We start from the raw sequence: 26,109 nt of genomic DNA on the forward strand, positions 1-26,109 counted from the left end.
TGACCCACGAGTATACCCCTTAGGTTCAATATGTCCCTGAAAGCTGTGTGACCCTCAGGAACATATTTTTGAGTAGTGTAGGGCACCTTTATGGGTAGGAGAGAATGGCAAAAATTGCCTTACTTGCACAATAAGTACTACAGAGTTCAGGAAGTTCCCTGCAGCAGATACACTTCTTCCCAGTATGCAGGTGCACAGTTAATATATCAGCCAAACTTTGTAATATTTGTTTTTGTAAAGAATTTTTCTGTCTTCTTAGGATATATGTATATCTGCTATAAAAGAAAAGGATATTGAAGCCAAGTTAGCTCAAGTGATTGATAGCTGGGCAAATCAGATCTTGAGTTTCTCCGCTTTTAAGGGAAGAGGAGAGCTACTCCTCAAGGGAACTGAATCTGCTGAAATTATTACACTGATGGAAGATAGCTTAATGGTCCTGGGCTCTTTGCTGAGTAACAGGTAGTTTAAAGTAATTTTTAAGAGTTTAATTATATAAAAATAAGTAAAATTTATTTAGTGTGTACCCACTTTCTGTTCCCCAAACACACATACACACAAAAATCTTCAAACTAAACAGAACAGTGATTCAGTTTGGCCATGCTGATCATTTGTTTAGCGAATGAGGAAAGGAGGATTGTCTTACCACCCTCCCAAACAGGTGATCAACACTATCAAAGCTGGCATGTTTGTTCAGCAAGGGCATGAATATATTGTTCTGTCAAGGGGCATTGTGAGTACAGTCCTGGCTCCTGGGTGGGTTCTTTGCAAATTCGGACAGGAGAATGAGAGTAGGGTGGGGTGGGGTGAGGGGGGAGTGGGTCTGTGGGTCCATTGGACCTGTGGATCTGGAGCGAGATCCATCGATACCCATAAGAATGGGTTCTGTGCCTGTGCAGGAGTCACGCGGTAGCCATGCCTGAGCTTGTCGAAGCGCCGAAACCACGCCCCCACACTGAAGCGTCCTATATAAGGCATGCCTTTGGCGTGAAGTCCCTCAGTTCTTTTCCGACCGCCTTTGCGTTTGGACCTCGGTCTGCCACCTCAGTTGTCGGAAAGTTCCTCTCTTCTTGCAAAAAAGTTCATCCTTAATTTGACTGATCTACTGGATTTAGACCACGGACTGGAAAGCGACTTTGTTTGGTTTTGACTCAGAATGGACTCTCGGCATTCCCTGGCTAATTGACGCGGACTGGCTAGCGATGATCCCTGGACTTCGACCTGGAACGGACTTGACTACTGAGATTGGAAATGGCTGAGGAGAAAAAATCTTTTAAGTGGTGTGAAGGCTGCAGGGTGAAACTCCCCTCAAAAGACCTTCACGACCTTTGTCTGTTGTGCCTCAGAGAAGAGCACAATGTCTGCTCTTGCAAGATCTGCCTATCCTTCTCGAAACAGACGAGAAAAAACCGGGCTCTTCACCTTCGGGCGGCTATTTATGACGATGTCTTGAGCCCTTCGACTCCGGGTACACCCCGTCCATCGACTTCGGCTTCTAGAATGCCTCCGAGATTGGAATCAGCTCCTCCATCGACGTCGAGCCGCCATCACCAGAAGTCGTCTTCTCAGAGGCGTAACTAGGGAAAACGGCGCCCGGGGCAAGCACTGAAATTGCGCCCCCCCTCGCCGCCCCCCCCAACATACATCTGACTGACACATGTGTTTTTTCCTCACAACAACCCTGTGGAGTTGGCCTGTATCTCAAACAACAGAATTATGATGCAATGATGATACATACTACATTATACTTAGGTCACTATATTAATAAGAGAGTACCCTAAATCATGAAAGCTTAATATGGATATACCAATACATTTAATATACTTCAATATATCAAGATCACAAATACATAATTACAGCCTTTAAAATTAAATTTGACAGGGGGATACAATCTATAACTCCTTATTTAAAATATTTGTGCAGCCTCAACTTAAAAATGAGCTTGACATAAAGGAAACCATGTGTCTAAGTGGATTTTTTCCTGAAACCAATGTTTGTAAAGGATTTTCCAGAAAACACATGTACAAGTAGATTTTTTCTAAAAGCCATGATGGGAGTTGGGTCCCCAAATGATGTTGGACTAGAAGTTGAGAACTCCTGGCACAAGTTCTTAAAACAGAGCTAACAGCCTTTGATCAAGTTCCCAGAAACAGAAACCAAATCTATTCATAAACAATTGTTAATCCTTTCCCACTATCTAAAATGCCCCATCCCCCCACCTCTCTGCTGGGTTGCTCAACATATTACAATATTTTAAAGAATAATATTTTACTGCTAAGGCAATACTTTAAAAAATGCATATATTACAAATCATCAGCTTAGGCACATCAGCAAAGTCTCTGCCTAGAATCCTGCCTTTAAAGTGTGGCTATAAGTGAGTGACCCCCCCCCCCGAATATGACTGCAAATCTGCTTTGTTTGTAAGGTGTGTCTCAGGCTGTCTCTTCTCTCCCTTTGTGAACTAAAAAAAGATGTTTACATGCCTAACTCGACCTTCAGATGGGTCTACCCGAGAAGAAGTCTCTGTTCAGGAAATTATCCATCTTAGTCCAAGGGGCGGGGGGAGAGACAACCCTGCCTTCCTTCAGTAAATAAAGCATCTGAGGCGAAGAAACCCTCACAGCCAGGAATAAACTTCCTAGTACTACTTTTCTGCATAAGTCTGCAAGGAATTATGGTCAATATCAACAATCAAGCCTTTCCCTTCTTACAGACTAGTGACTCTCTGAACTATATTTCATTTCAGAGCGGTGCTAACTGAGCTTTAACTTAACAAGCTCACCTCCTCCCTGCCTTCCCCCCTCTCGCTGAGAGGAGCTCTTCGGTTTGGACTCTGGGGAAGCTGTCAGTATCTCTGGTCTCCTGTCGGGGCTCAGTAATGCAGACTCTCCCTTAGTGGGGAGGGGAGCCAGCCCAGCTCGTCCTACTAGGTGGCTGCTGTCTCGAGGCTGTCTCGTGGCATTCTTATAGCCCTTCCCCGTCCTCTTCGGAGCTCTTAACAATCCAGCCTTTTGGGCGCGCCTCCCCCCACCCCCTCCGCTCTTTCTCTGTCTCTTCACTTGGCTTTAGCCTGAAGGGGGGATTGTAGTAGCTGGCAAGCGAGACAGCATGCTGCTGCGGCAGCACTGCCTAGTGGGGCTCTTCGCTCCCCTCGCTGGGTCTCTTCTTGCTTTCAAGTAAATGCTATTCTGAAAGAATGCACTTTACAGACGGGCTACAAATAAACTTGGGATCCATAGGCAGCGAAAAGGTGCTGCACAAAACGGAAAGATTTACTCTTTTGCTTTACACATCCTGACTAGAATGGGAGAAAGGCAATACATAGGTATTACATTTTGCACCACTTCCCCCATCTTCCATCTGCGCCCCCCTTCCCAAAAACAGAGCATGAAAAGGAAAGCTACAAAGTAGCAAATGCAGCATTTATCTTCTTTGCAATCACTCCTCTCATTGCCCCAAAGTTGTGCAGCTCCTGCATTCTTCCCAGTCGTTTGCTGTTGCTGGAGAAGCAAGCAGGCAGGTGCACGCCCCATCTGTGCCCCGCTCCCCCAAAACAAAGAGCATGAAAAGGAAAGCTGCAAAGTGGCAAATGCAGCATTTATCTTCTTTGCAATCACTTCTCACTGCCCCAAAATTGTGCAGCTCCTGCATTCTTCCCAGTCATTTGATGTTGCTGAAGAAGAGGGCGTGACACACACAGACAAACACACGGAGCGAGACACAAGAAGCGTCAGAAAGAGATATATAGGCAGTTTGCTTACTTTGGGGCTGGGGAGGGAGTAGAATCAAAGAATGCAGCCAGCGAGAAGCAGGGCAGTGGTGGGCAAAATCAAATCAGGTCAAAAACGGCAGTACACAGGCTACAGTTCACAGCACAGCACACGCAGTCAGCACGAGTTTGCAAACAGCACAGTCTCTCTTCAACAATCCACCCACGTGGTCGCAGGGACATGCGCTGACTGAAGTGAACCAGCGAGCCCCGCCCCGCCGCCTGCCCGGACTCTGTCGGATTCTTGATTTGCGAGTGCAGTGCACAGCACTGCGTGTGTGCCTGTGCAAGTGCGGGGGCCTGCGGCGCCACCCTCCCGGAACCGGAGGAGACAGCAGTTGCGGCAGCAGTAGTGACAGTGAGCAGCGCCCAGTGTGGCGCCCTCGCTGGCTGATTGGAATTTTTTTTTTTTAAAAAAAAATTGCTGCCCGCATGCCTGCCGCCAGTGGGCGAGCGATCGGTGGGCGATCCAGGGGGAGCGGTGGGGGGGGGTGGCGGGGGGGAGCCACTTTTTGGCGCCCCCCACGTGATCTGCCAGGGTGGCGCCGGGGGCACGTGCCCCCCTGCCCCCCCTATAGTTACGCCCCTGCGTCTTCTCGTAGCACGGGGAATGAATCTTCAAGATCTTCGAGATCTCTGTCAACATCGAAAAAACATTCGACGTCGAAAAAGTCCCCTTTGCCGACGCAAAAGTCGAAGCCATCAGCTTCGATGTCTAAGCCATCGAAACCGGCATCGACACTGGGCAGTTCATCGTCATCTTCCCCATCGAGGCATGCCCTTCGCTCGAAAGAGAGTTCTTAACGGCAAGCTGTAGCTCTGCCATAATCTCCACCGCACAAACGCCGAAGATCCCCGGACTTAATCTCGACTCGTACTCCGTCGCCACTCAGGGGACAATCTTTGATGCCGACGGCTCCATCGGCGTCGACGGCTCCATCGGTGTCAGCGGCTCCAGAACATATGACTGCCTCAACGTCGACGGTTCTCGTTATGGAAACTTGTCCAGCCTCATCGACGTCGATCTCGATGCCGATGGCTCGCGCTCTTTCACTGGCCCCGACCCCACTAGCCTCTGCTTCACCATTGACGCCAGCTGCTGGACTTGTTGCCTCGGTGCTGCATACCCCTGTCCTTGCCTCACAGGTGACACCTCGATATTCAGCTCCTGCCTTCAAAATCATCGAGGTCAATGCCGAGGATACTCTGCCGTCAGCTACTCGCTTGCTCTTTTCACTGTTGGACTCGACGTCGAGTAAATGTTCCACCTCTAGCTTCAGAGGGTTTCTGCCCACAGACTCAGCGTCCTCTCGGCCTGTGCTTCTCAACTCCACAGCGCAGTCTTCTGTACCTGCACCTGCTAACCAAGTGCAATCTCCACTGTCTTGGCATACTTGTAACTACATCCAAGCTCCCATGGGTATGACATCACCAGGAGAGCCATATGCTTCTGATGACAACAGAGTTTTGCAATCTATGAGACCCTCTTTCGATACCACAGCTACTCAGACATGCTATCCAGAAATGGCTCACCATGCTTCCCAAACGTCGTCAGTGAGTACTCGTTCTACCTCTACTCAAACAGATGCTCTCCCGCAGCCATCTGTGAGCACTGAAGGAACACAAACCACTGTACCAACAAATGGAGACAGATCTCCACCTTGTTCCCCTTCTGAGCACTATGGATCGTCTGACTTTGAATCGGATTCCGAAGAAGGTAGTAATATCGTGGACCCACCAGTGGATGTAGCTCCCCCCACGTATGTGTCTCCAAATGATGAACTTAAGGCATACCATAAGCACATTTGTGTAATGGCTGATGCCCTAGGACTGGATATCCGCTCGCACCTAGCAACAATAGACGATCCAATTTATAATTTTATGCTCCAATCTCAGTCTACTGCTCCTGTGACGTTGCCTATGCTGCCAGTAATCACGAGAGCCGCTAAATGTGCCTGGGAAGTGCTTCACACCTCCACACTGACTTCAAAGAAACTTGAGAGCCTTTACTGGGTACAAGACAAGGACAATGAATACTTGTTAAAACACCCGGCGCCCAATTCTTTAGTTATCAACTGCGCCTCTTCTTCCAAGGCGGGTAAACGCCACACTGTGCCTCCTGACAAAGAAGGCAGGAAATTGGACCTCCTAGGCAGAAAAGTGTACTCCACTTCCTGTCTCTCCATAAGGGTGGCTAACTATGCGGCCTGCACAGCCAAATACACCCATGGCCTCTGGGAACTCCTAGAAAAAGACCTGGAGGTTTTACCCATTCATGAATTCCGAGCCAAATTCCGTCAAACTTTAGAAAGTTCAGGGGATTTAACTCGTCGCCAACTTAGCATTGTCAAACACCTGGCGGAAGGTGAATCCAGGGCTATGACAGCAGCTATCACTCTACGTAGGCATGCTTGGTTGCGATCCACTAACCTCCAAATGGACATGAAGGAAAAAATTGAAGGCCTTCCTTTTGATGGTTCCGGTCTCTTTAGTGACACCACAGATGCCACCATGGAACAGTTAAAGAAGTCAAAATTCACAGCCAAGACTTTTACCACTGCTCCTTCATCCTCTGGACAAACATCCAACTTCCGGCCCAGTTATGGAAAATATCGACCTCCGTATCGAGGCCAGGATCGCCGGGACTTCAGGAAACCGTATGCCTCTTATCAAAAGTGTACCTACCAACAGAGACAAAAGACATCTCAGGCCCAGCGTTCCAATACGCAAGACAACCAGAAGCATCTTTGAAATTTGGGATCACCCACTGACACCTCCTCTCTCCCCTTTCCCGCCAGCGGGGGTATGGTCTTCAACCTCGGTGGGTCTTCCAACCGTTCCGTTCCAGCCTTCCATCAGACTGGCCAGCCATGCCCCCGCATGGCACCATATAACATCAGACAGATGGGTCCTGAAAATTGTGAGCTCAGCCTATGCACTCGAATTCAAGACCACTCCTCAATTCACAGGGTTGAGACTCACTCCTTCATCGAATCTTCTATGGGAAGAGGTGCAGGAACTTCTTCAGAAGGGGCCTATAGCCCCGGTGTCATGGGCAGACAGGCGAGACGGATTCTACTCCCGTTACTTCCAAATTCCCAAACGGGATGGGGGCATCCAGCCCATCATGGATCTCCGTCGCCTGAACAAATTCATTTGTGTCAGAAAATTCTGCATACTTCTCCTCCAAGTAGAACAGTGGCTTGCAACACTGGACCTCAAGGACGCTTATTTTCATATAAGTATTCGACCATGTCATCAAAAGTATCTACGCTTCACCGTCAGGCGGGAAGTGTACCAATACAATGTATTACCCTTCGGATTGTCTACCGCACCGAGGGTTTTTACAAAATGCATGGCTGTGGTTATTGCGCACCTGCATACCAAAGGGATCACTATTTACCCGTACCTAGATGACTGGCTTCTGACGGCAAAGACCAGAGAAGAGTTACTTTTGCATATCCGCTAGGTAATAAATCTTCTCCATGACCTAGGCATTCAAATCAATTGGAAGAAGTCACATCTGCAACCGGTTCCGGTGATCTCCTATATTGGGGTGATTCTGGACACCAGGGTACAGAGAGCATTCTTACCGGAAGACAGGTTTGTGTGCATTCAAGACCTGGTACTCCTCTTCCAACAGCAACCCACCCAACCAGCTCGCTCCATCCAATGCCTGTTGGGACTGATGGCTTCGTGCAATGCGGTAATACACTTTGCACGCTTAAAAATGCGGAGACTCCAGCTATGTCTCCTCTCTGTCTTTCGCCCACGCACACACAGCCAGGAGAAACGCTTACTGATCCCCCCACAAGTGCTTCATTCGCTATCCTGGTGGACTCGACGAGACAACCTCCTCATTGGGGTCCCTTTTCAGACTCCTTCACCCACTGTCTGGTTGACCACAGATGCGTCCCTACAATGTTGGGGTGCTCACTGCAAGAGCTACAAGATCCAGGGCAGGTGGTCCCCTCAACGAGCCCAACTGCACATAAATTTCTTAGAACTACTAGCTGCCTTTCTGGCACTACAAGCCTTTCTACCAATCTTACGGGGCCAGGTCGTTCAAGTCCAGCTCGACAACACGACTGCACAGGCCTACATCAACCGACAGGGCGGGACGGTGTCTTGGAGCTTGTGTGCCCTCAGTGTCCAATTATGGCACTGGTGCATCCAAAACCATGTTTGCCCTGTAGCAGTTCACATCAAAGGCCTGGAGAATACGTTAGCAGATGACCTCAGTCGTGTCTTCTTGAAGGATTGGCAACACGAGTGGAAGCTGCAGTCAGAGGTCCTGACCCCACTTTTCAACCAATGGATGTTTCCCTCCATAGATCTCTTTGCTTGCTTCACGAATGCAAAATGTTCCCATTACTGTTCGAGGGCGGGCCACGATGCTCATTCTCTGGGGAATGCTTTTCAACTGGACTGGTCCACAGAAACCCCATACATGTTCCCCCCACTCCCCCTGATACCCAGGGTGGTGGTGCACCTTCTGTCACAACCAACCAGCGGGATCTTAGTCACACCGTGGTGGCCAAGACAAGCCTGGTTTCCACAGCTACGCAGACTGTCCAGGAATTGTTACCACCACCAAGATCTCCTGACGCAGGACGGAGGCCAGATCCTACATCCAGACGTACTCACTCTACGTCTGACCGCCTGGCGGATAATCTCCTGAACCGTATTCTACTTAACCAACGGAAGGCATCCACATGTAAAAATTATCAGAGCAAGTGGCACCGTTTTAAGATATATGCAAGGTCAAGGGGTTTTCTACCCAGACAGGCTTCAGTCCGGGAGGTCTTGCGTTACCTAACGACACTAAAGACACAAGGTCTTGCCAATGTCTCCCTTAAAGTTCATCTGGCTGCCCTATCTGCACAACACCCGGGCAGTGATGGAAAGACTTTGTTCTCCCATCCATTGAGTAAGGCCTTTTTAAAAGGACTCTCGCATGTGTACCCACCAATTAGGCCTCCAGTAGAACCTTGGAGCTTATCTCTGGTTCTTTCTTCCCTTACTCAACCTCCTTTCGAGCCCATGGCCACATCTTCGTTGAAACTGGTCTCCTGGAAGACTGCTTTCTTGATAGCTATTACTACAGCTAGACGTGTCAGTGAGCTCACGGCACTCAGGGTGGACTCGCCTTACACTATCTTTTATCCTGACAAGGTCCGGATGCACCTGGATCCTTCTTTTTTACCTAAGGTGGTGTCCTCCTTCCACCTCAACCAAGATATCATCCTGCCTACATTTTTCAGACTCCTTTCTACTGCCTTGGAAAGATCATTGCACGCTATGGACGTGCGGCATGCTCTGTTATTCTATATGTCCCGAATACAAGACTTTAGGGATTCCAAGCACCTCTTCGTATTGTACCAGGACTCCTCCAAAGGATCCCCAAACTCCAGACAACGATTGTCAAGATGGTTGTTGCAGGTGATATTGTTCGCATATAAACTGCAGAATAAAACACCTCCTGAAGCTATAAGGGCCCATTCTACTAGGTCCCACACTTCGTCAGCTGCACACCTAGCAGGGGTTACTTTCACGGACATCTGCAAAGCAGCCACATGGTCCTCTGAGTCCCCTTTTATCAAACACTATGCCATAGATGTACGTTCTGCAGCAGAGGCTTCATTCGGGAGAAGCGTCTTAAAAAGGGTGTTGCCATAATTTCTACTGCTCCCCTCCTCCTTATGGAGCTTGCTAAACACCCATTCTTATGGGTATCGACGGATCTCACTCCAGATAAACAGGTTGCTTTCCTGTAACTGATGATCTGTAGAGATCCGTCGATATCCATAAGACCCTCCCGGCCTCCCCTCTGCAATAGTACTACCTTTATGTGCGTTCAGGTGTGCAGCCCTTTGCATTAACCTTTTTAAGTATTTACCTTGGATGAACTTACCTTCTTCATCTGGATGGTTGTCCTCCAGGGTGGTTGTCCAAGAACTGAGGGACTTCGCGCCAAAGGCACGCCTTATATAGGATGCTTCAGCGTGTGGGCGTGGCTTCGACGCTTCAACAAGCTCAGGCATGGCTACCGCGTGACTCCTGCGCAGGCGCAGAACCCATTCTTATGGATATCGATGGATCTCTACCAGATCATCAGTTACAGGTAAGCAACCTGTTTTTCCGTGTTATGTGTGAATGCAGCCAATGTTAATGCAATCAAAGTTAGTCCAAACCACAATTTGCATTATCTGTCTCTAACTTTGATTGCAAACTGTGGTTAGGTACTAATTAGGAATATGCAGCAGTAAGACAGAATCATAACTTCATGAGTGAAAAGGAGAGGGAAATATCCACAGAAGAGGGGAAGAAGTGTAGATGATTGAAAATATGTGAACATATGAAGCTGCCTTGTGAAGAGTTTGAAGCCTACTGTGGGAAGAGGAGAAGCAGACCTAAGAGAGTAGCAAACATTTATTTTTAAAAACCACCTTTTTTGCTTCAAACAGGTGGTGAAGATTTTGAGGGGCTACTATATCTTTAAGGGAGAAGCCCCTCTGTGTGTGTGTGTGTGTGTGTGCGCGTGTGTGCGCGTGTGTGCGCTTGTGTGTTGTTGTTTTTGCCAGTGCTGCGCTTGTTTTTTGCCAGGGCTTGTTTGGGTGGCTGTGTGGCTTTCAGTTTTAGTTTCTCTTTTGCCTGGAGAGAGACTGTGGGAGGAACCAGCTAGGGTTGAGGTGAGTCACACCTTGTAGGTGAGGCCACATTCCTGTTGAGCCTGGTTGCCAAGGTTTGAAGCATACATAAGAGGCAATGACCAGGGAAATTAGCAAGCAGGAATTAGCAAACAGGTATCATGAGAGTTTCACCGGTGGTGGTAGTGGTGGGGTGTTAGGTGGGAAGTGTGCAGGAGAGCTTGAAAGGAGGTCCTCTTGATCACTCGGAGTCTAGCAGGAAGACTCCCTCTTTTATTTTCTCAGGGTGGGGTGCGTTGAAACTGTTGAATAGCTAACCACTTCAGCTGAAACCTAACTTTCAAGCAAATAATCTCCAAATACTCTAAACAGTCAAGAAAACCAGTCATGAATGTAGAAAGCCAGCAGGGAAGGGGGGACTTCCCAGTGTATTCCACAGAGTGTTGAATACACATGGGCAGAAGTCATGGGTGTGTGTTTGGTGCAAGGAGCTCCTGGCTCTAACGGAACAGGTTTGTTCCCTCAAAGCCAAGGTGGATGATCTAGAGGAGCTCAGCAATTCAGAGAGGTACATGGACAAGACCTTCAGGGATGTGATAGAGGCATCCCACTCCCAGACTGATGTCTCCTCTGCTGTCATGGAGAATGGAGGTCTCAGTGAAAAAGGACATTATTCTGAGGAAGAGGAAAACACTCCCTTAGAAGTGACCACTTCGATGTATGGTGAGCTCATATCCTCCTGCACATAGCATACTCCTCCAGGGGGTGGGGGCCTCCTAGTAGTAGGCAAAGTGATCATTAGGGGTATAGAGAGATAGGTCTGTGATTCAGGTGTGGACCACACAGTGACTTGGCTGCCTGATGAGAAGGTTGCAGATGTCACATAAGAACATAAGAACAACCCAGCTGGATCAGGCCCAAGGCCCATTTAGTCCAGCATCCTGTTTCACACAGTGGCACACCAGATGCCGTTGGAAGCCTACAGACAAGAGTTGAAAGCATGCCCTGTCTCCTGCTGTTACTCCCCTGCAACTGGTACTCAGAGGCATCCTGCCTTTGAGGCTGAAGGTAGCCTATAGCCCTCTGACTAGTAGCCATTGATAGACCTCTCCTCCATGAAGTTATCCAAACCCCTCTTAAAGCCATCCAGCTTTAAGTTGGCTGTCACCACATCTTGTAGCAGAAAATTCCACAACTTGATTATATGTTGTGTGAAAAAGTACTTCCATTTGTTGGTCCTAGATTTCCTGGCAATCAATTTCATGGGATAACCCCTGGTTCTACTGTTATGTAAGAGAGAGAAGAATTTCTCTAAATCTACTTTCTCCAGATCCTGCATGATTTTATAGACCTCTATCATGTCTCCCCTTAGTCGTAACCTAAGGTGTTGTAGTCTAGCCTCATAAGAAAGGTGCTCTAGGCCCCTGGTCATCTAGGTTGCCCCCTTCAGCACCTTTTCCAGTTCTACAATGTCCTTTTTTAGATGTGTTGACCAGAATTGTACGCAGTACTCCAGGTGTGGCCGCACCATAGTTTTGTATAAGGGCATTATAATATTAGCAGTTTTATTTTCAATCCCCTTCCTAATGATCCCTAGCATGGAATTGGCCTTTTTCACAGCACCTGCACATTGAGTCGACACTTTCAAAGAACTATCTACCACGACCCCAAGATCACTCTCTTGGTCAGTCACTGACAGCTCAGATCCCATCAGCGTATACTTGAAGTTGGGGTTTTTTGTCCCAATGTGCATCACTTGACACTTGCCAACACTGAAGCGCATTTGCCATTTTGTCGTCCACTCCTCTAGTTTGGAGAGATCCTTTTGGAGCTCCTCACAATCTGTTTTGGATTTCACTACTCAAAAGAGTTTGGTATCATCTGCAAATCTGGTCATCTCGCTGCTTACCCCTACCTCTAGATCATTTATGAATAATTTTAAAAGCACAAGTCCCAGTACAGATCCCTGGGGGACCCCACTTCTTAATTCCTTCCATTGTGAAAACTCTCCATTTATCCTTACCCTCCGTTTCATGTACATCAACCAGTTAGCAATCCACACATGTACTTGTCCCCTTATCCCATGACTGCTAAGTTTTCTCAGGAGTCTTTGATGAGGAACTTTGTCGAAAGCTTTTTGGAAGTCCAGGTATACTATGTCAACTGGATCACCCTTATCCAGACACTTGTTGACACTTTCAAAGAACTCCAAAAGGTTCATGAGGCAAGACTGACCTTTGCAGAAGCCATGTCGGTTCTCTCCCAGCAGGGCTTTTTGTTATATGCGCTTTACAATTTTATCCTTGAGGATGCTTTCCATCAATTTGCCTGGAATGGACGTTAAGCTTATCTGCCTGTAATTTCCTGGACCGCCCCTGAATCCCTTTTTGAAAATAGGTGTTACATTTGCTACTTTCCAGTCCTCCGGTACAGAGCCTGATTGCAAGGATAAGTTATATATTTTAGCAAGGAGGCTGGCAATTTCTCATTTGAGTTCTTTGAGGACTCTTGGATGGATGCCATCTGGCCTTGGCGATTTGCTAGTTCTCAGTTCTTCCAGATAGTTTAGAACATCATCTCCTGTCACTTCTATCTGACTCAGTTCTTTAGCCTCCATCCCTAAAAAGACTCTTTCAGGAACAGGTATATGCTCAGTATCCTCTGCCGTGAAGATGGGCGCAAAGAACTGAATTAGCTTCTTTGCAGCCTCCATATCCTGCTTAATAATCCCTTTCACTCCCTCATTATCTAATGGTCCAACTGCCTCCTCCAACTGGCAGGTTTCCTGCATTTGATGCAATTAAAGAAGTTATTGTTATTCCCCTTGATGCTTTTAGCTAAATGTTCCTCAAACTCTCTTTTTGCCTCCCTTATTGTCACCTTGTATTTCTTTTGCCAGAGTTTGTGTTCTTTCTGTTCTCCTCATTTGGGCAGGTCTCATCATCAATTTTATTACGGCCATTGGCCAGCAGAAATAGGAGTAACAAATATACTCAATACAACGATCAATAAAACAATGCTAAAACACAATATAACAGAATACAATCACTCATAATAAATTACTTAAAAACAATAGACAGCTCTCGCAATTAAGCACTTAATAGGGACCTTAACCTAATGGCAATATAGAAAAATTTAGCCACAATTGTTGTAATCCTGGGACTTGAATCTGCAAGGCAGTAATATGTATAAAAGAGATCACACCTTCCGGGAAATTTGAGTAGCAGAGGGGAAATAAGTTCTTCTCTAGCATCCCAATATAAAGAGCAATATAGCAATACGTGGGTGACAGTTTCCAGGAGACCAACGCCACAAGGGCAGAAAACCGCAACAGGATGATCTTTAGCAAACCTCCGTTCCAAAAGAGAAGAGGGCAACACATTAAACCAGGCCTGAGCAAATGAAACCCGAAATTTAGAAAAATGTAGCGTTGTTAAGTAATTAGCACCTCTATCTCCCCAAGATGGCAAAATCCCAAAATGTAAAGGGGAGCAACTCCTATTGGCCGAAGACATAAGTTCCTGCCGTTCAATATCGTGCAACCGGAGAAATAATATTTCCTTTACCTTATTATATTCTCAAGTGAGGAGTTCTGAAGGAGAAAGGCCCAGTTGAATAATTTTATTATTTACATACGTTAGCCAAGGGTTGGGATAAGAATCCACCCATAAATATTGGAAAAAAGAAAATTCCTGAATCTCAGAACAGAGTTTACTCCATCTAGCAAAAGTAAGCTCCCAGGCTTTACAGACAATAGAGAAAGACCCAGATTCCAAACACAGAGCAGAATAAGGCACACACCTAGGCACTGCAAAGATTGCTCTTAGAAAAATAGACTGTACTCTCTCCAGTTCAGCTGTTACTCCCTGGATCCATAGCGGGACTCCAAAAAGTAGTTGGGCCACGATCTTAGCACGAAATACCTGGAGTGCCATGGGAACAAACTGGCCCCCTTTAGAGTAGTAAAATTGCAAAAAGGCACTGAGGGTATTGCAGGCTTTATGAATTGAAGACAGCCTGTGGGTTTTCCAATTTAGATTATATTGAAATAATATGCCTAAATATTTATAGTTGTAAACCTGCTCAATGTGGTTCTGATTTATTACCCATTTATATAATTTCCTGGATTTAGAGAAAACCAGGACCTTTGTTTTTTTATAGTTAACTGTTAGTTTGTTATCATTGCAGTAGCCGGCAAAAGCACGCAACAGTCTTTGCAGACCTAATCTGGACTGAGATAGCACGGCTGCGTCATTGGCATAGAGTAAAATGGGCACTCGTTTGTTAGCCAACTTCGGGGCATGGGAATCCACACTCTCCAGAAATAGAGCCAAATCATTAATAAAGAGATTAAACAGTGTCGGGGCCAAGACGCAGCCCTGTCTGACCCCTCAAGTAGAGGAGATAGAATCAGTTAGGGCCCCGTTGATAGCGTATCTAACCCGTAATGAGGAATTGGAGTAAAGCTGCATCATCAAAAATAGCAATCTCTTATCTATTGTTGTTTTTCCAAGTTTAGACCATAATAAATATCTGGAGATAGAATCAAACGCGGATTTTAAGTTGATAAAGGCAACAAAAAATTTGCATTTGGGGCTGCAAGAGTATTTCTTTGCTAGATGGTGCAGTATCATACAATGATCGAGAGTAGAGCGGCCTGCTCTAAAGCCTGCTTGTTCAATCCCGAGAATTTGATTTTCTGAAATCCATGACTCAAGCTTATCCAAAAGGTACAGAGCATATAATTTGCCAACCACTGACAACAAACTAATGGGTCGATAATTGGATGGATCTGCATGGGAACCATTTTTGAATATGGGCACAACTATTGCTGTTTTCCATTGTTCTGGAACAACACCTGAACTATTAATCAGTGTAAATAAATTAGCTAGAACTAAAGCCCACCATTCTATATTGGTTTTTAATAGTTCAGGAAGAAGATCAGGACCAGGAGCTTTTCCATTTTTAAGGCGACCTATTAAATCTGTTATTTCAGCGGGCGTATCAGGAGGCCAACGGGGCAACTCCCCAGTCAGAGGGGGAACAAAGATCTGGCTAGGCTGGGCATCATTATAGACCACAAAAAAGTAAGATTCCCACGACCTAGCCGGAATTCTACAAGGCATATTAACCCTGCCGGTTGCCGAAACCAATCTCCAAAAAGTGTGGCTATCTTTATTAGTAGTAGCCATAATAAGCTTGTTACAAACACTTCGCAATGCTTGTTGTTTAGCATATTTAAGACTACTTTTGTATGCCTTTTTAATCTGATAGTAGATTGGTGGGACTATTTGTTCTGTACCCAATCTATATTCTCTATAGATACTCAGCAGTTGTTTACGTAATGCCCTGCAACGCAGATCAAACCAGTTATTAGCTGCTCTTTTACTATAGGCCTGTGAAGAATGTAGCTTACTACAATGTAGGAACTTTTGCATAAGAGCAGTTTCTAATTTTCCATAAGCAACAATTGTTTGAAGTCCCAGGTGAGCTTGCACAATGGAGTCAAATAAATCTCTACCTTCGGGAGAATCATAAAACCTGGAAATTTCATTTTCTACCGCCTTTGACCATCTTATTTTGCAGCTAAGATTGACAGAACTATCCTCAAAAGTACAGGGGAACAAATTACCCCTCCTTTCCTGAGAAAGATCTAAATAGATGTTCATGGGTAAATGATCACTACAAATTTGCTCACCCACTTCAAAGGAGGATACATAGGGAAGGATAGATTTGGAAACCATAACATAGTCCACTACACTATTTCCCCGTGAGGAAAGAAACGTATATTCCCCAGGAATATCCGAGGGTATAGTACCGTTTAAAATGGTCAACTCATGTATCTTAGTTAAATAGAGCAATTGGGCTCCTGATGAGTTGATAAATTTATCTTTAGAATAACGGTTAGTGAGAGAAACACCACCTATACAATCTCCCCATTTCCAAAAATGTGAGGCCATCAACGTTTTATCATCGGTACCACATCTGGAGTTAAAATCCCCCATAAGAATTACAGAAGCATGGGGAAAATTCAATTATGCTTCAGTTATATACATATCCAACTGTTCCCAGATCGAAGTAGTGGAATTAAGCGATTGACTAGGAGGCAAATAAACATTGATCAATAACAAGTCTCCACTCCTAGCCTTGATCAAAATCGCCATAGCATAGGGGGGCAGCTAATCGGATGGATTCTACGTTCAAGGCTAGCGATATACAACATACTAAGCCAGCCCTCAGCCTTCCCCTATTGGTATCCGAGTGGGCTTTCAGTGAGTAGATAGTATAGCCACTGATATTGATCTCATCTTTTGTCCACGTCTCCTGAAACACTAGAATATTCCACTGTTGTATATAAGTAATAAACTCTGCATCTTTTCTCTTCCTGTTCCACCCGGCAATATTCCAGCCAAGAATTTTCCAGGTCGACTGTTCACCGCTCGCATAGCAAGTATCTGAGCGGGCAGGGAAGAGCTGTTTGGTCAAAAACTCCAAAAATGAGGGACCCACACCATTTCTCGTCGTGGATTTAGCCACCAAGGTTTCCAACTCTGAGAAGCCTCCCACACTCCCTTCTAGCGGTGCATCCCCAGATGTAAAGTTCAGGTCTTCCAATTTCAAAGAAGTCTTCTTTCCTTTTATGGCTTCCTTGACGTTACCTGTTAGACATGCTGGCATCCTCCTAGACTTAGTGGTACCTTTCCTCCTTTTGGGTATACAATCTAACTGGGTGTCTAGTATTGTGGTTCTGAGTAAACTCCATGCACTCTGGAGTGAAGTGACTCTCCTGATTCTCCCTTTCAGCTTTCTTTTCACCATACTCCTCATTTGGGAGAAGTTTCCTCTTCTGAAATTCAAAGTGTCTGTGTTAGACTTCCTTGGTGATTCTCTCCCCACATGTATGCTGAATTTGATCGCACTATGGTCACTATTCCCTAAAGAGTCAATGACACTGACATCCCGCACCAGGTCCTGGGTCCACTCAGGATTAAGTCCAAGATGCCTTCTCTCTGGTTGGTTCCAAGTCCAACTATTCTAAGGCACAGTCATTCAGCTTATCTAGAAATTTGACCTCTTTGTCATTACCTGACTGTGAATTTACACAGTCTATGTGTGGGTAATTGAAGTCACCAATTATTACTGCCCTGCCTCTCCTTGAAGCCTCCCTGATTTCCTCCTCCAACTCTCAAGTCACTGTCAGTGTTTGGAACTGGAGGGTGTTAGCACGTCCCTGTTAGCACGTTCCCTTTCAGGCCTTGTATAGTCACCCACAGGGTTTCTGTGGAAGACTCCATTCCAACTAGGTTTTCTACCTTGTTAGGTTATATCCCTTTTTTAACATACAGTGCTACTCCACCTCCAAGGTACCCCTCCCTGTCCTTTCTATAGAGTTTATATCCCGGAATAACAGTGTCCCACGGGTTCTCACTGTTCCACCATGTTTCTCTGAAGAACTGAGTCAGACAGAGGTGACAAGAGATGACATTCTAAACTATCTGGAAAAATTAAAAATTAACAAATCGCCAAGGCCAGATGGCATCCACCCAGATTCCTTAAAGAATTCAAATGTGAAATTGCCAATATCCTTGCAAAAATACATAACTTATCTCTACAATCAGGCTCTGTATCAGAGGATTGGAAAGTAACCAATCGAACACCGATTTTCAAAAAGGGATCCAGGGGGGGATCTGGGGAATCACTGGCTAGTTAGCTTAACGTCTGTGGCAGGCAAATTGATGGAAAGCATTCTCAAAGATAAAATTGTTAAACACATAGAAGAAGAGGCTCTGCTGAAGGAGAATCAGCATGGATTCTGCAAGGGTAAATCTGTTGGAAGTGAAGGACTTTGCACTGTCTCTTGTCTCAATGACAGTGGAGGACAGACTAGTGAGTCAGAGGGTTAGAGGGTCAAGACATTGGTAATCCCTTCTCTACTGCTCTGACACTATCTCTTGATATGTAGATTGCTATTCTTAGGGATTTCCTTCCTTCCAGCCACTTTCTACTTCCTTCCCTTCTTCTTCCCTTCCTTCTCCCTTGCAACATGCAAGCTCCTCTCTCCTTGTACCATGTGTGCAGAGATGCAGAATCCATCTGCATCCAGCTAGCTAGCTAGATTAGAGATCCTGTCTCTTCACTTTACTATCTAGAATGGAGTTCTATAATAAATATTCCTTATATTGATTTGAAACTATGAACTGGCTCCAAGTTATTTTACTCTCAGCATACATGCATGCCTAACCAAATTCCGCTGTGTTGTGTCTCTGTGCACTCTGCTATGATGAAAAAGGGTTTCTCTTACCAGACAGAATTCCCAACAAAATCTTGCCTCACCAATTTTTTGGAGTTCTTTGAAAGTGTCAGTAGGTGTGTGGACAAAGGTGATCCGGTTGAGATTGTATACTTGGACTTTCAAAAAGCTTTCAACAAAGTTTCTCATCAAAGACTCTTTGGAAAACTTAGCAGTCATGGGATAAGGGGACAGGTTAATGTGTGGATTGGAAAGTGTTTGAAGTACAGGAAAGCATGGATAGGTATAAATTGACAGTTCTCTAAATGAAGGGAAGTAAGAAGTGGGATCCCCCAGGGATCTGTACTGGGACCAATGCTTTTTAATTTTATTCATAAATGATCTAGAAATTTGGGTAAGCAGCGAGGTGGCCAATATTGCAGATGACACCAAAATATTTAGGATAGTGAAATCCCAAAGAGATTTTGAGGAGCTCGAAAAGTATCTCTCCAAACTGGGAGAGTGAGCAACAAAGTGGCAGATACAGTTCAATGTTAGCAAGTGTAAAATGATGCATATACTGAAGCAAAAAATCCCAACCACATATATGCTGACAGAGTCTGAGCTGCTGGTGACTGACTAGGAGAGAGATCTTGGGGTTGTGATGGACAGCTTATTGAAAGTGTTGACTCAGTGTGTAGCAACTGTGAAAAAGGCCAATTCCATGCTTGGAATAATTAGGAAGGGGATTGAAAATAAAACTGCTAATATCATAATGCCCTTATACATATCTATGGTGTGGCTACATTCAGAATACTGTGTACAGTTTTCATTACCATACCTTTAAAAGACATTATAGAACTAGAGAATGTGTAGAAGAGGGCAACCAAGGTGATCAGGGGCCTAGAGCACCTTCTTTACGAGGTAAGGCTACAATACCTGGCGCTTAGTTTAGAAAAATGACAACTAAGTGAAAACATGATAGAGGTCTAGAAAATTATGCATGGTGTGGAGAGAGATTAATGTTTCTCTCTCTTGCATAACATTAGAACCAGGGGTCATCCCATGGAACTGGTAAGTAATTTAGGACCAACAAAAGGAAGTATTTTTTCACACAATACATAATTAATCTATGGAATTTTCTGCCACAAGATATGGTGACAGCCACCAGCCTGGATGGCTTTAAGAAGGGCTTAGATAAATTCATGGAGGACCAGTCTATCAGGGGTTACTGGTCTGAGGCTATAGGCCACCTCCAGCCTAAGAGGCAAGATGTCTCCAAGTATCAGTTGCAGGGGAGCAATAGCAGGAGAGAGGGCATGCCCTCAGCTCTTGCCTGTGGGCTTCCCAAAGATTTCTGGTGGGTGGGCAGGATGCTGGACTAGGTAGGCCTTGGGCCTGATCCAGCAGGGGTCTTCTTATGATCTTACATTCTTATGCCTTCTACTGAGTCAGTCCATTGGTCCATGTAGGTCAATATTGTCTACATTGACTGGCAGAAGTTTCCGGATTTTAGATGGAGGTCTATCTCAGCTCTATCTGGAACTGCTAAGGATTGAACCTGGGCCCTTCTGCATGCAAAGCATGTATTCTACTGATTAGGTTTGTCCACATCTCCAAATATGAGCCTGTTACATTTGCACTGAACCACTATAATAATACATATATCTGAAGGAATAAAATCTTTGTGGACTATAGTTCACAAAGCTAATGCTACAATAAATTTGTTAGCCTATAAGATGTCATAAAACTTTGTTGTTTTTACAACAATATAGTAATAGTAATTCAAAAGCCACTTTGAAATACATAATTGTTCAATTTCATATTCTTATTTCTTGCCTCTTATTTTTAGATATAATGCACCATTTAAAAAAGATATTCAGAGCTGGATATTTAAACTTAGCACCTCCAGTGATATCATTGAAGAATGGCTGATTGTACAAAACCTCTGGGTTTACCTTGAAGCTGTATTTGTAGGTGGAGATATTGCCAAGCAGCTACCTCAGGTAAATCTAGAATTGTTCCATAATGTATGTTATGCTTTAACTGTAGCTGATTCTTCCATTAATGCACTACAATTATTCTATTTAGGAAGCAAAACGTTTTCAAAACATTGATAAATCATGGATAAAAATAATGCAGCGAGCTCATGAAAACCCCAATGTCATCGGCTGCTGTGTTGGAGATGAGACTATGGGACAACTTTTGCCACATTTACATGAGCAGTTGGAAGTGTGCCAGAAGTCACTTACAGGGTACAAAATTTACAGTTTTCTTACAGTGTGTTGGTTCAATGTATATGTTTTAATAATATGTTATTGAATTAACATCATGTATTAATACTTTTAAAAAAAATTATCTGTTTCTGAATTTATAGTGGTATTTGAGTAGAGTTAAAAGGGAAATTCCAGATATGTTTATTTTGGGAGGTATTATGAAGGTTTGAGGATTAATCTGCTGCATTTGTAACTGTGGATAACTGATAACTGTGGCTTTGGTGTCTTAAATTTTTTAAAATATCTGAAATATATTTTTGAGAAATATGCAAAGAAAGAAATACTGCTATATTTCTCCTATATAAAATAGCAGTCTTGAATATTTTTGTAATTAATTTGCTTCAGACAGTCAATTGCCAAGGCTAACCTATTGCTCAAAGTATAGATACTATTTGAAGAAAGAAGGAATATTCATTCCTAGTGCAGCAGATCTTCCCATAAATCTAGACTTCCACATGCTGAGGCTTCATTTTTTTTAACCAGTTTTGATTTTCAGATTCTTAGGCATTAAAAGAAGCTGCAGAAATTTAGGACTATATTCCTAGGAATTCAGGAAACCTTAAGGTTTCACTCAGTGGTGGTCTTAGGTTATGCAAGTTCCTAGGCAGTAGCTGAGGTGTGTGTGGGGTGTGTGTGTGTGTGTTTGAGATTAGCTACACAATGTAACACATATTTGTGTTATAGATGAGCCCCAAGATAACTAATGGAGCAGGCTCCAGAATCACTATGACTGGTTTTTACCCCTTAGTTAACTTTAGTATTTATTTATTTATATTTATGTATGTATTTATTTATTGTTGAATTTATATACCTCCTTTCATTAAAAACAATCTCAAGGCAGTTTACAAAAGTTAAAAAACATACAATAATATGACAATAAAAATATTAAGCTAAAAATCAAAACAAACAAACCAAAAGTACAGTGTCATATATCTTGCTCTGCAAACTCTAAACTACCATCTTGTGTGATGCAATTGGGAATTGTTCCTGCATGAAGAGGGCAAAGCAGATATTGCCAGTTCAGATACATACCAAGGCCAGAAGGCAGGGAAGGGAAGGCAAGCCAGGTGGTAGTGAAGGATAACAGACAATGGCTTTGTTGAGACCTGAGAATGTGGGAGGGCTGGGAGCAGGTGAGAGCTGGAAGTGTGAGCAGGATGTTAACCACACACCCATACATTGTAAAAATAAGGAATTCACAGAAAGGCATATAGAAAGGGTAGAACCTTTGATATAGACAAGGTAGAACCTAGTTATGACATAGCAAGACAAGGAGAAGAGGAAGTAAAACTACTTGTACTCGGGAGATTTTCTGAATCCAGAAAAAGAACAGGCTCCAGCATCAGGAAGTCAAGTCAGCCCTTGGATGGAGTCAGTCTTGGAGTCAGCCCTGAGTCTTGGTAGGAACAGGGTTAACAAGAGGGCCTCTTGTGCTGGCACTTGAAGTCCAGCAATGCAATCTTATGCTCAGTTGTTGGGCACTGCATTGTATACAATTGATCCTTACATCTTGATCCTATGTACGTTTACTCAAAACTTCCAAGTAAGTGTGCATAGGATTACAGTCTTAAGATAAAATGTATGTGTTTTTTAAATGGGAAAATAAAAGTGTTTCTTAAACAAACATGTATTATTATTATTATTTATTTACACAGTCAGACAGGTGTTATTGACTGGTTTGTTTTATCCAGACATCGAGTCCTTCCCAAGGACCTGGGATGGCTGAATTTTATGGTCAGTGTTGTTGCTGTTATAGATATCGTCGCAGAATATAGGCTGTTACCAGTAAAGTTGCTTTTTGTAATTGGCTGATGGTGATTTCTGTGGCCCCTATGGTGTTGAGGTGCTCTTCAAGGTCTTTTGGAACTGCACCTAAGGCACCAATTACCACTGGGATTACTTTGGTCTTTTTCTGCCACAGCCTTTCAATTCAATTTGTAGATCTTTGTATTTTGTGATTTTTTCTATTTCTTTTTTTTCTATTCTGCTATCCCCTGATATTGCTATGTCAATTATTTTAACTTGTTTTTCTTTCTTCTCGACTACAGTTATATCTGGTATATTGTGTGGCAGATGTTTGTCTGTTTGTAGTTGGAAGTCCCATGATATTTCTACATCTTAATTTTCTTCAACTTTTTCAGTTTTATAGTCCCACCAATTTTTGGCTACAGGTAGCTTGTATTTTTTGCAGATGTTCCATTGTATCATCCCTGCTAACTTGTCATGCCTTTGTTTGTAGTCAGTCTGTGTGATCTTTTTACAACAGCTGATCAGGTGGTCCACTGTTTCATATGCTTCTTTACAAAGGCGGCACTTGCTGTTTGTTGTTGATTTTTCGACTTTTGCTCTTATTGCATTTGTTCTTAGTGCCTGTTCTTGATCCTATGTACGTTTACTCAAAACTCCCAAGTAAGTGTGCATAGGATTACAGTCTTAAGATAAAATGTATGTGTTTTTAAAATGGAAAAATAAAAGTGTTTCTTAAACAAAAATTTATTATTATTGTTGTTATTGTTGTTGTTGTTATTGTTGTTATTATTTTTATAGGTATTTGGAAAAGAAACGATTGCTGTTTCCCAGATTCTTTTTCATCTCTGACCCTGCTCTTCTAGAAATACTTGGACAAGCTAGTGATTCACACACTATTCAGGTATGTTCCCAGTGATAGATCTTTATGGTGATCCATGTTCTTTATGGTGATCCAAAATGGGTTCCGTGCCTACGCAGTAACCCCATGGAATAATTCTTCAGCAACTCTAGGCACTCTGTGGCTCCACCCATGCCGCACAAGGTGTGTCCATTGTTTTTGATCGTTAGCGCACCCGTTGTTTAGTTCCTCCTTGACTGCCATGTCATTCACTTGCAGCTGCAGCTCATCATGGTGACCGAGCCCCGCCTCCATGCCCCAACATGCTATTTAAATGTGGGCCAGCACCATGTTCCTCAGTTCTTTTCCGACCGCTGTTACATTCTGACTTCAGTATGTCTCCTCATCGAATAAAGTTCTTCAGAAAATTTTTCTGCTTTGTGAGTTCATCTAAAAAAAACCCTCTGGACTATTATTTCGGTTATTTGACTTGTTTTCTTGGCTTCCGGAAAATGTTGCCATTATTTGACCCTCAGAATGGACTTTGGAGTACCTTTTTATTATTGTTATGGCTGAAGAGAAACAGAGCTTTAAGAGGTGCGAGGGATGTAAAACGAAACTCCCCTCTAAAGATCTACATGTATTGTGTCTCATCTGCCATGGAGAGGAATACAATGTTTCTACTTGCAAGATATGTCTGTCTTTCTCAAAACAGATGCGATATGAAAGAGAAGATTGACCCTTTGATGGTTAGGGCCTTTTCAGCGAGGCAACCAACTCCACAATGGAGCAATTAAAGAAGTCCAAGTTTACAACTAAGACTTTTACCACCTCAACTTTGACTTCTTCTTATGGGGCAAAATATCGCTCTTACTCCACAAAGAAGCCCTCGTTCAGGCAAATTCAAAAAACAATACCATCCATATCATAAGCGTTCCTATCAAGGGAAAGGCAAAATCACCCAATCCCAGTGCATGAAACAGGCAAAGTCTCGAAAACATCTTTGAGGAACAAGACCACCCATGGTCACCTCAACTCTCCTCCCCCTTTCTGCCACCAGGGGCGTTAACAACTTGGCAAACAAGGAACTACACCAGCCTCACAATCCCATCCCTTCCTCCAGTTCACAATTCCATTAGGCTGGCATGCCATGCCCCTGCATGGCACCACATAACATCGGACTGCTGGGTCTTAAAGATCATTTCCTTGGAATACACCATAGAGTTCAAACTGACCCCATACTTTTCAAGAATGAAGTTCACTCAACCCTCCCTGTCGTTACAGGAGGAAGTTGTTGTTAGAAAAGGGTGCAATCACTCCTGTGCGGTGGGCACACACATGGGAGTGTTTTTACTCCCATTACTTTCAAGTACCTAAGATGGATGGTGGGATCCAACCCATCATGGATCTATACTACCTGAACAAGCTTGTCGATGTAAGGAAATTTTGCATGATAGCATTGCAAGAGATCCTACCACTTCTCTATCAAGAGAATTGGCTTGCAATGCTAGATCTGAAAGATGTGTACTTCCATATTGGTATAAGGGAATAACACTGGAAGTATTTAAGATGTACCATAGGCGACCAAGTGTACCAATACAAAGTCTTACCCTTTGGACTTTCTACCACCCCAAAGATATTTACCAAATGTATGGCTGTTGTGGTGGCCCATCTGAGGAGGCAGGGCATAGCAATCTACGCGTATTTGGACGATTGGCTCCTGATGTCCAAAGACCAAGGAGAGTTAAATTCTCAGACACTGTATGTTTTAAATCTCCTCCAAGACTTGGGGATCCAAGTGAATTGGAAAAAAATCCCATCTAAAACCAGTACACATCATCAACTACATTGGAGCAATCTTGAACACAGAGCCCAGGAAAGCTTAATTACCCAATGAACAGTACAAGTGTATCAGAGACCTGATCCATGAATTCCGACAAGGTCCACTACAGCCGGCTCAACATATTCAATGACTCTTGAGCCTTATGGTGTCCTGCAACACAGTAGTATATTATGCACATTTGAAGCTATTAAAGCTGCAACTTTGGTTTTATCAGTTGCAGTTTTATCAGTTTTCCGTCCAAATCTGGACAATCAGCACAAGTGTCCAGAAATTCCAGTTCAGATACGGCACTCCCTCTCTTGGTGGTCAAATGACTGGAATCTCTTAGAGGGGGTTGCTTTTCAGACTCTTGACTCCCTAAATTTGATTGATGATGGACATGTCTCTACTGGGACATCCCTGAATTTGGTTGACGATGGACGCATCTCTACTGGGACATGCCCACTGCGCAAACCACCAAGTTCAAGGCAAGTGGACCCCACAGCAAACTCAGTTTCACATCAAGTTCTTGGAGTTGCTAGCCATCTTCCAAGTGATGAAGGCCTTCCTACCACTTCTACAAGGCAAAGTTGTGCAGGTGCAGTTGGACAATACCACTGCCCTGTGGCACTGGTGCATCAGGCATCAGGTTTAAAAGACTAGTACAACATCCTAGCGGATGATCTGAATTGTTTGCAACTGCACAACAACAGCAATGAATGGGAGATCAAAACTGAATATATTGCTCCCCTCTTCAACATCTGGATGAGCCACACCA

General features: G+C 44.1%; 1 protein-coding gene across 2 annotated transcripts in view; it reads left to right on the forward strand.

The window, feature by feature from the left end:
• DNAH8 (dynein axonemal heavy chain 8) overlaps positions 1–26,109 on the forward strand; it is a 390,116-nt gene that overhangs the window by 153,824 nt on the left and 210,183 nt on the right. For both annotated transcript variants that reach the window (XM_053305243.1, XM_053305251.1), the window contains 4 exons: positions 260–459; positions 20,499–20,652; positions 20,738–20,901; positions 23,470–23,572. In XM_053305243.1, coding sequence (XP_053161218.1) covers positions 260–459; positions 20,499–20,652; positions 20,738–20,901; positions 23,470–23,572 — 621 coding nt within the window. The remainder of the gene's footprint in view (positions 1–259; positions 460–20,498; positions 20,653–20,737; positions 20,902–23,469; positions 23,573–26,109) is intronic.

The sequence above is a fragment of the Hemicordylus capensis genome, chromosome 1, assembly GCF_027244095.1.
Source record: "Hemicordylus capensis ecotype Gifberg chromosome 1, rHemCap1.1.pri, whole genome shotgun sequence".
Lineage (NCBI taxonomy): Eukaryota > Metazoa > Chordata > Lepidosauria > Squamata > Cordylidae > Hemicordylus > Hemicordylus capensis.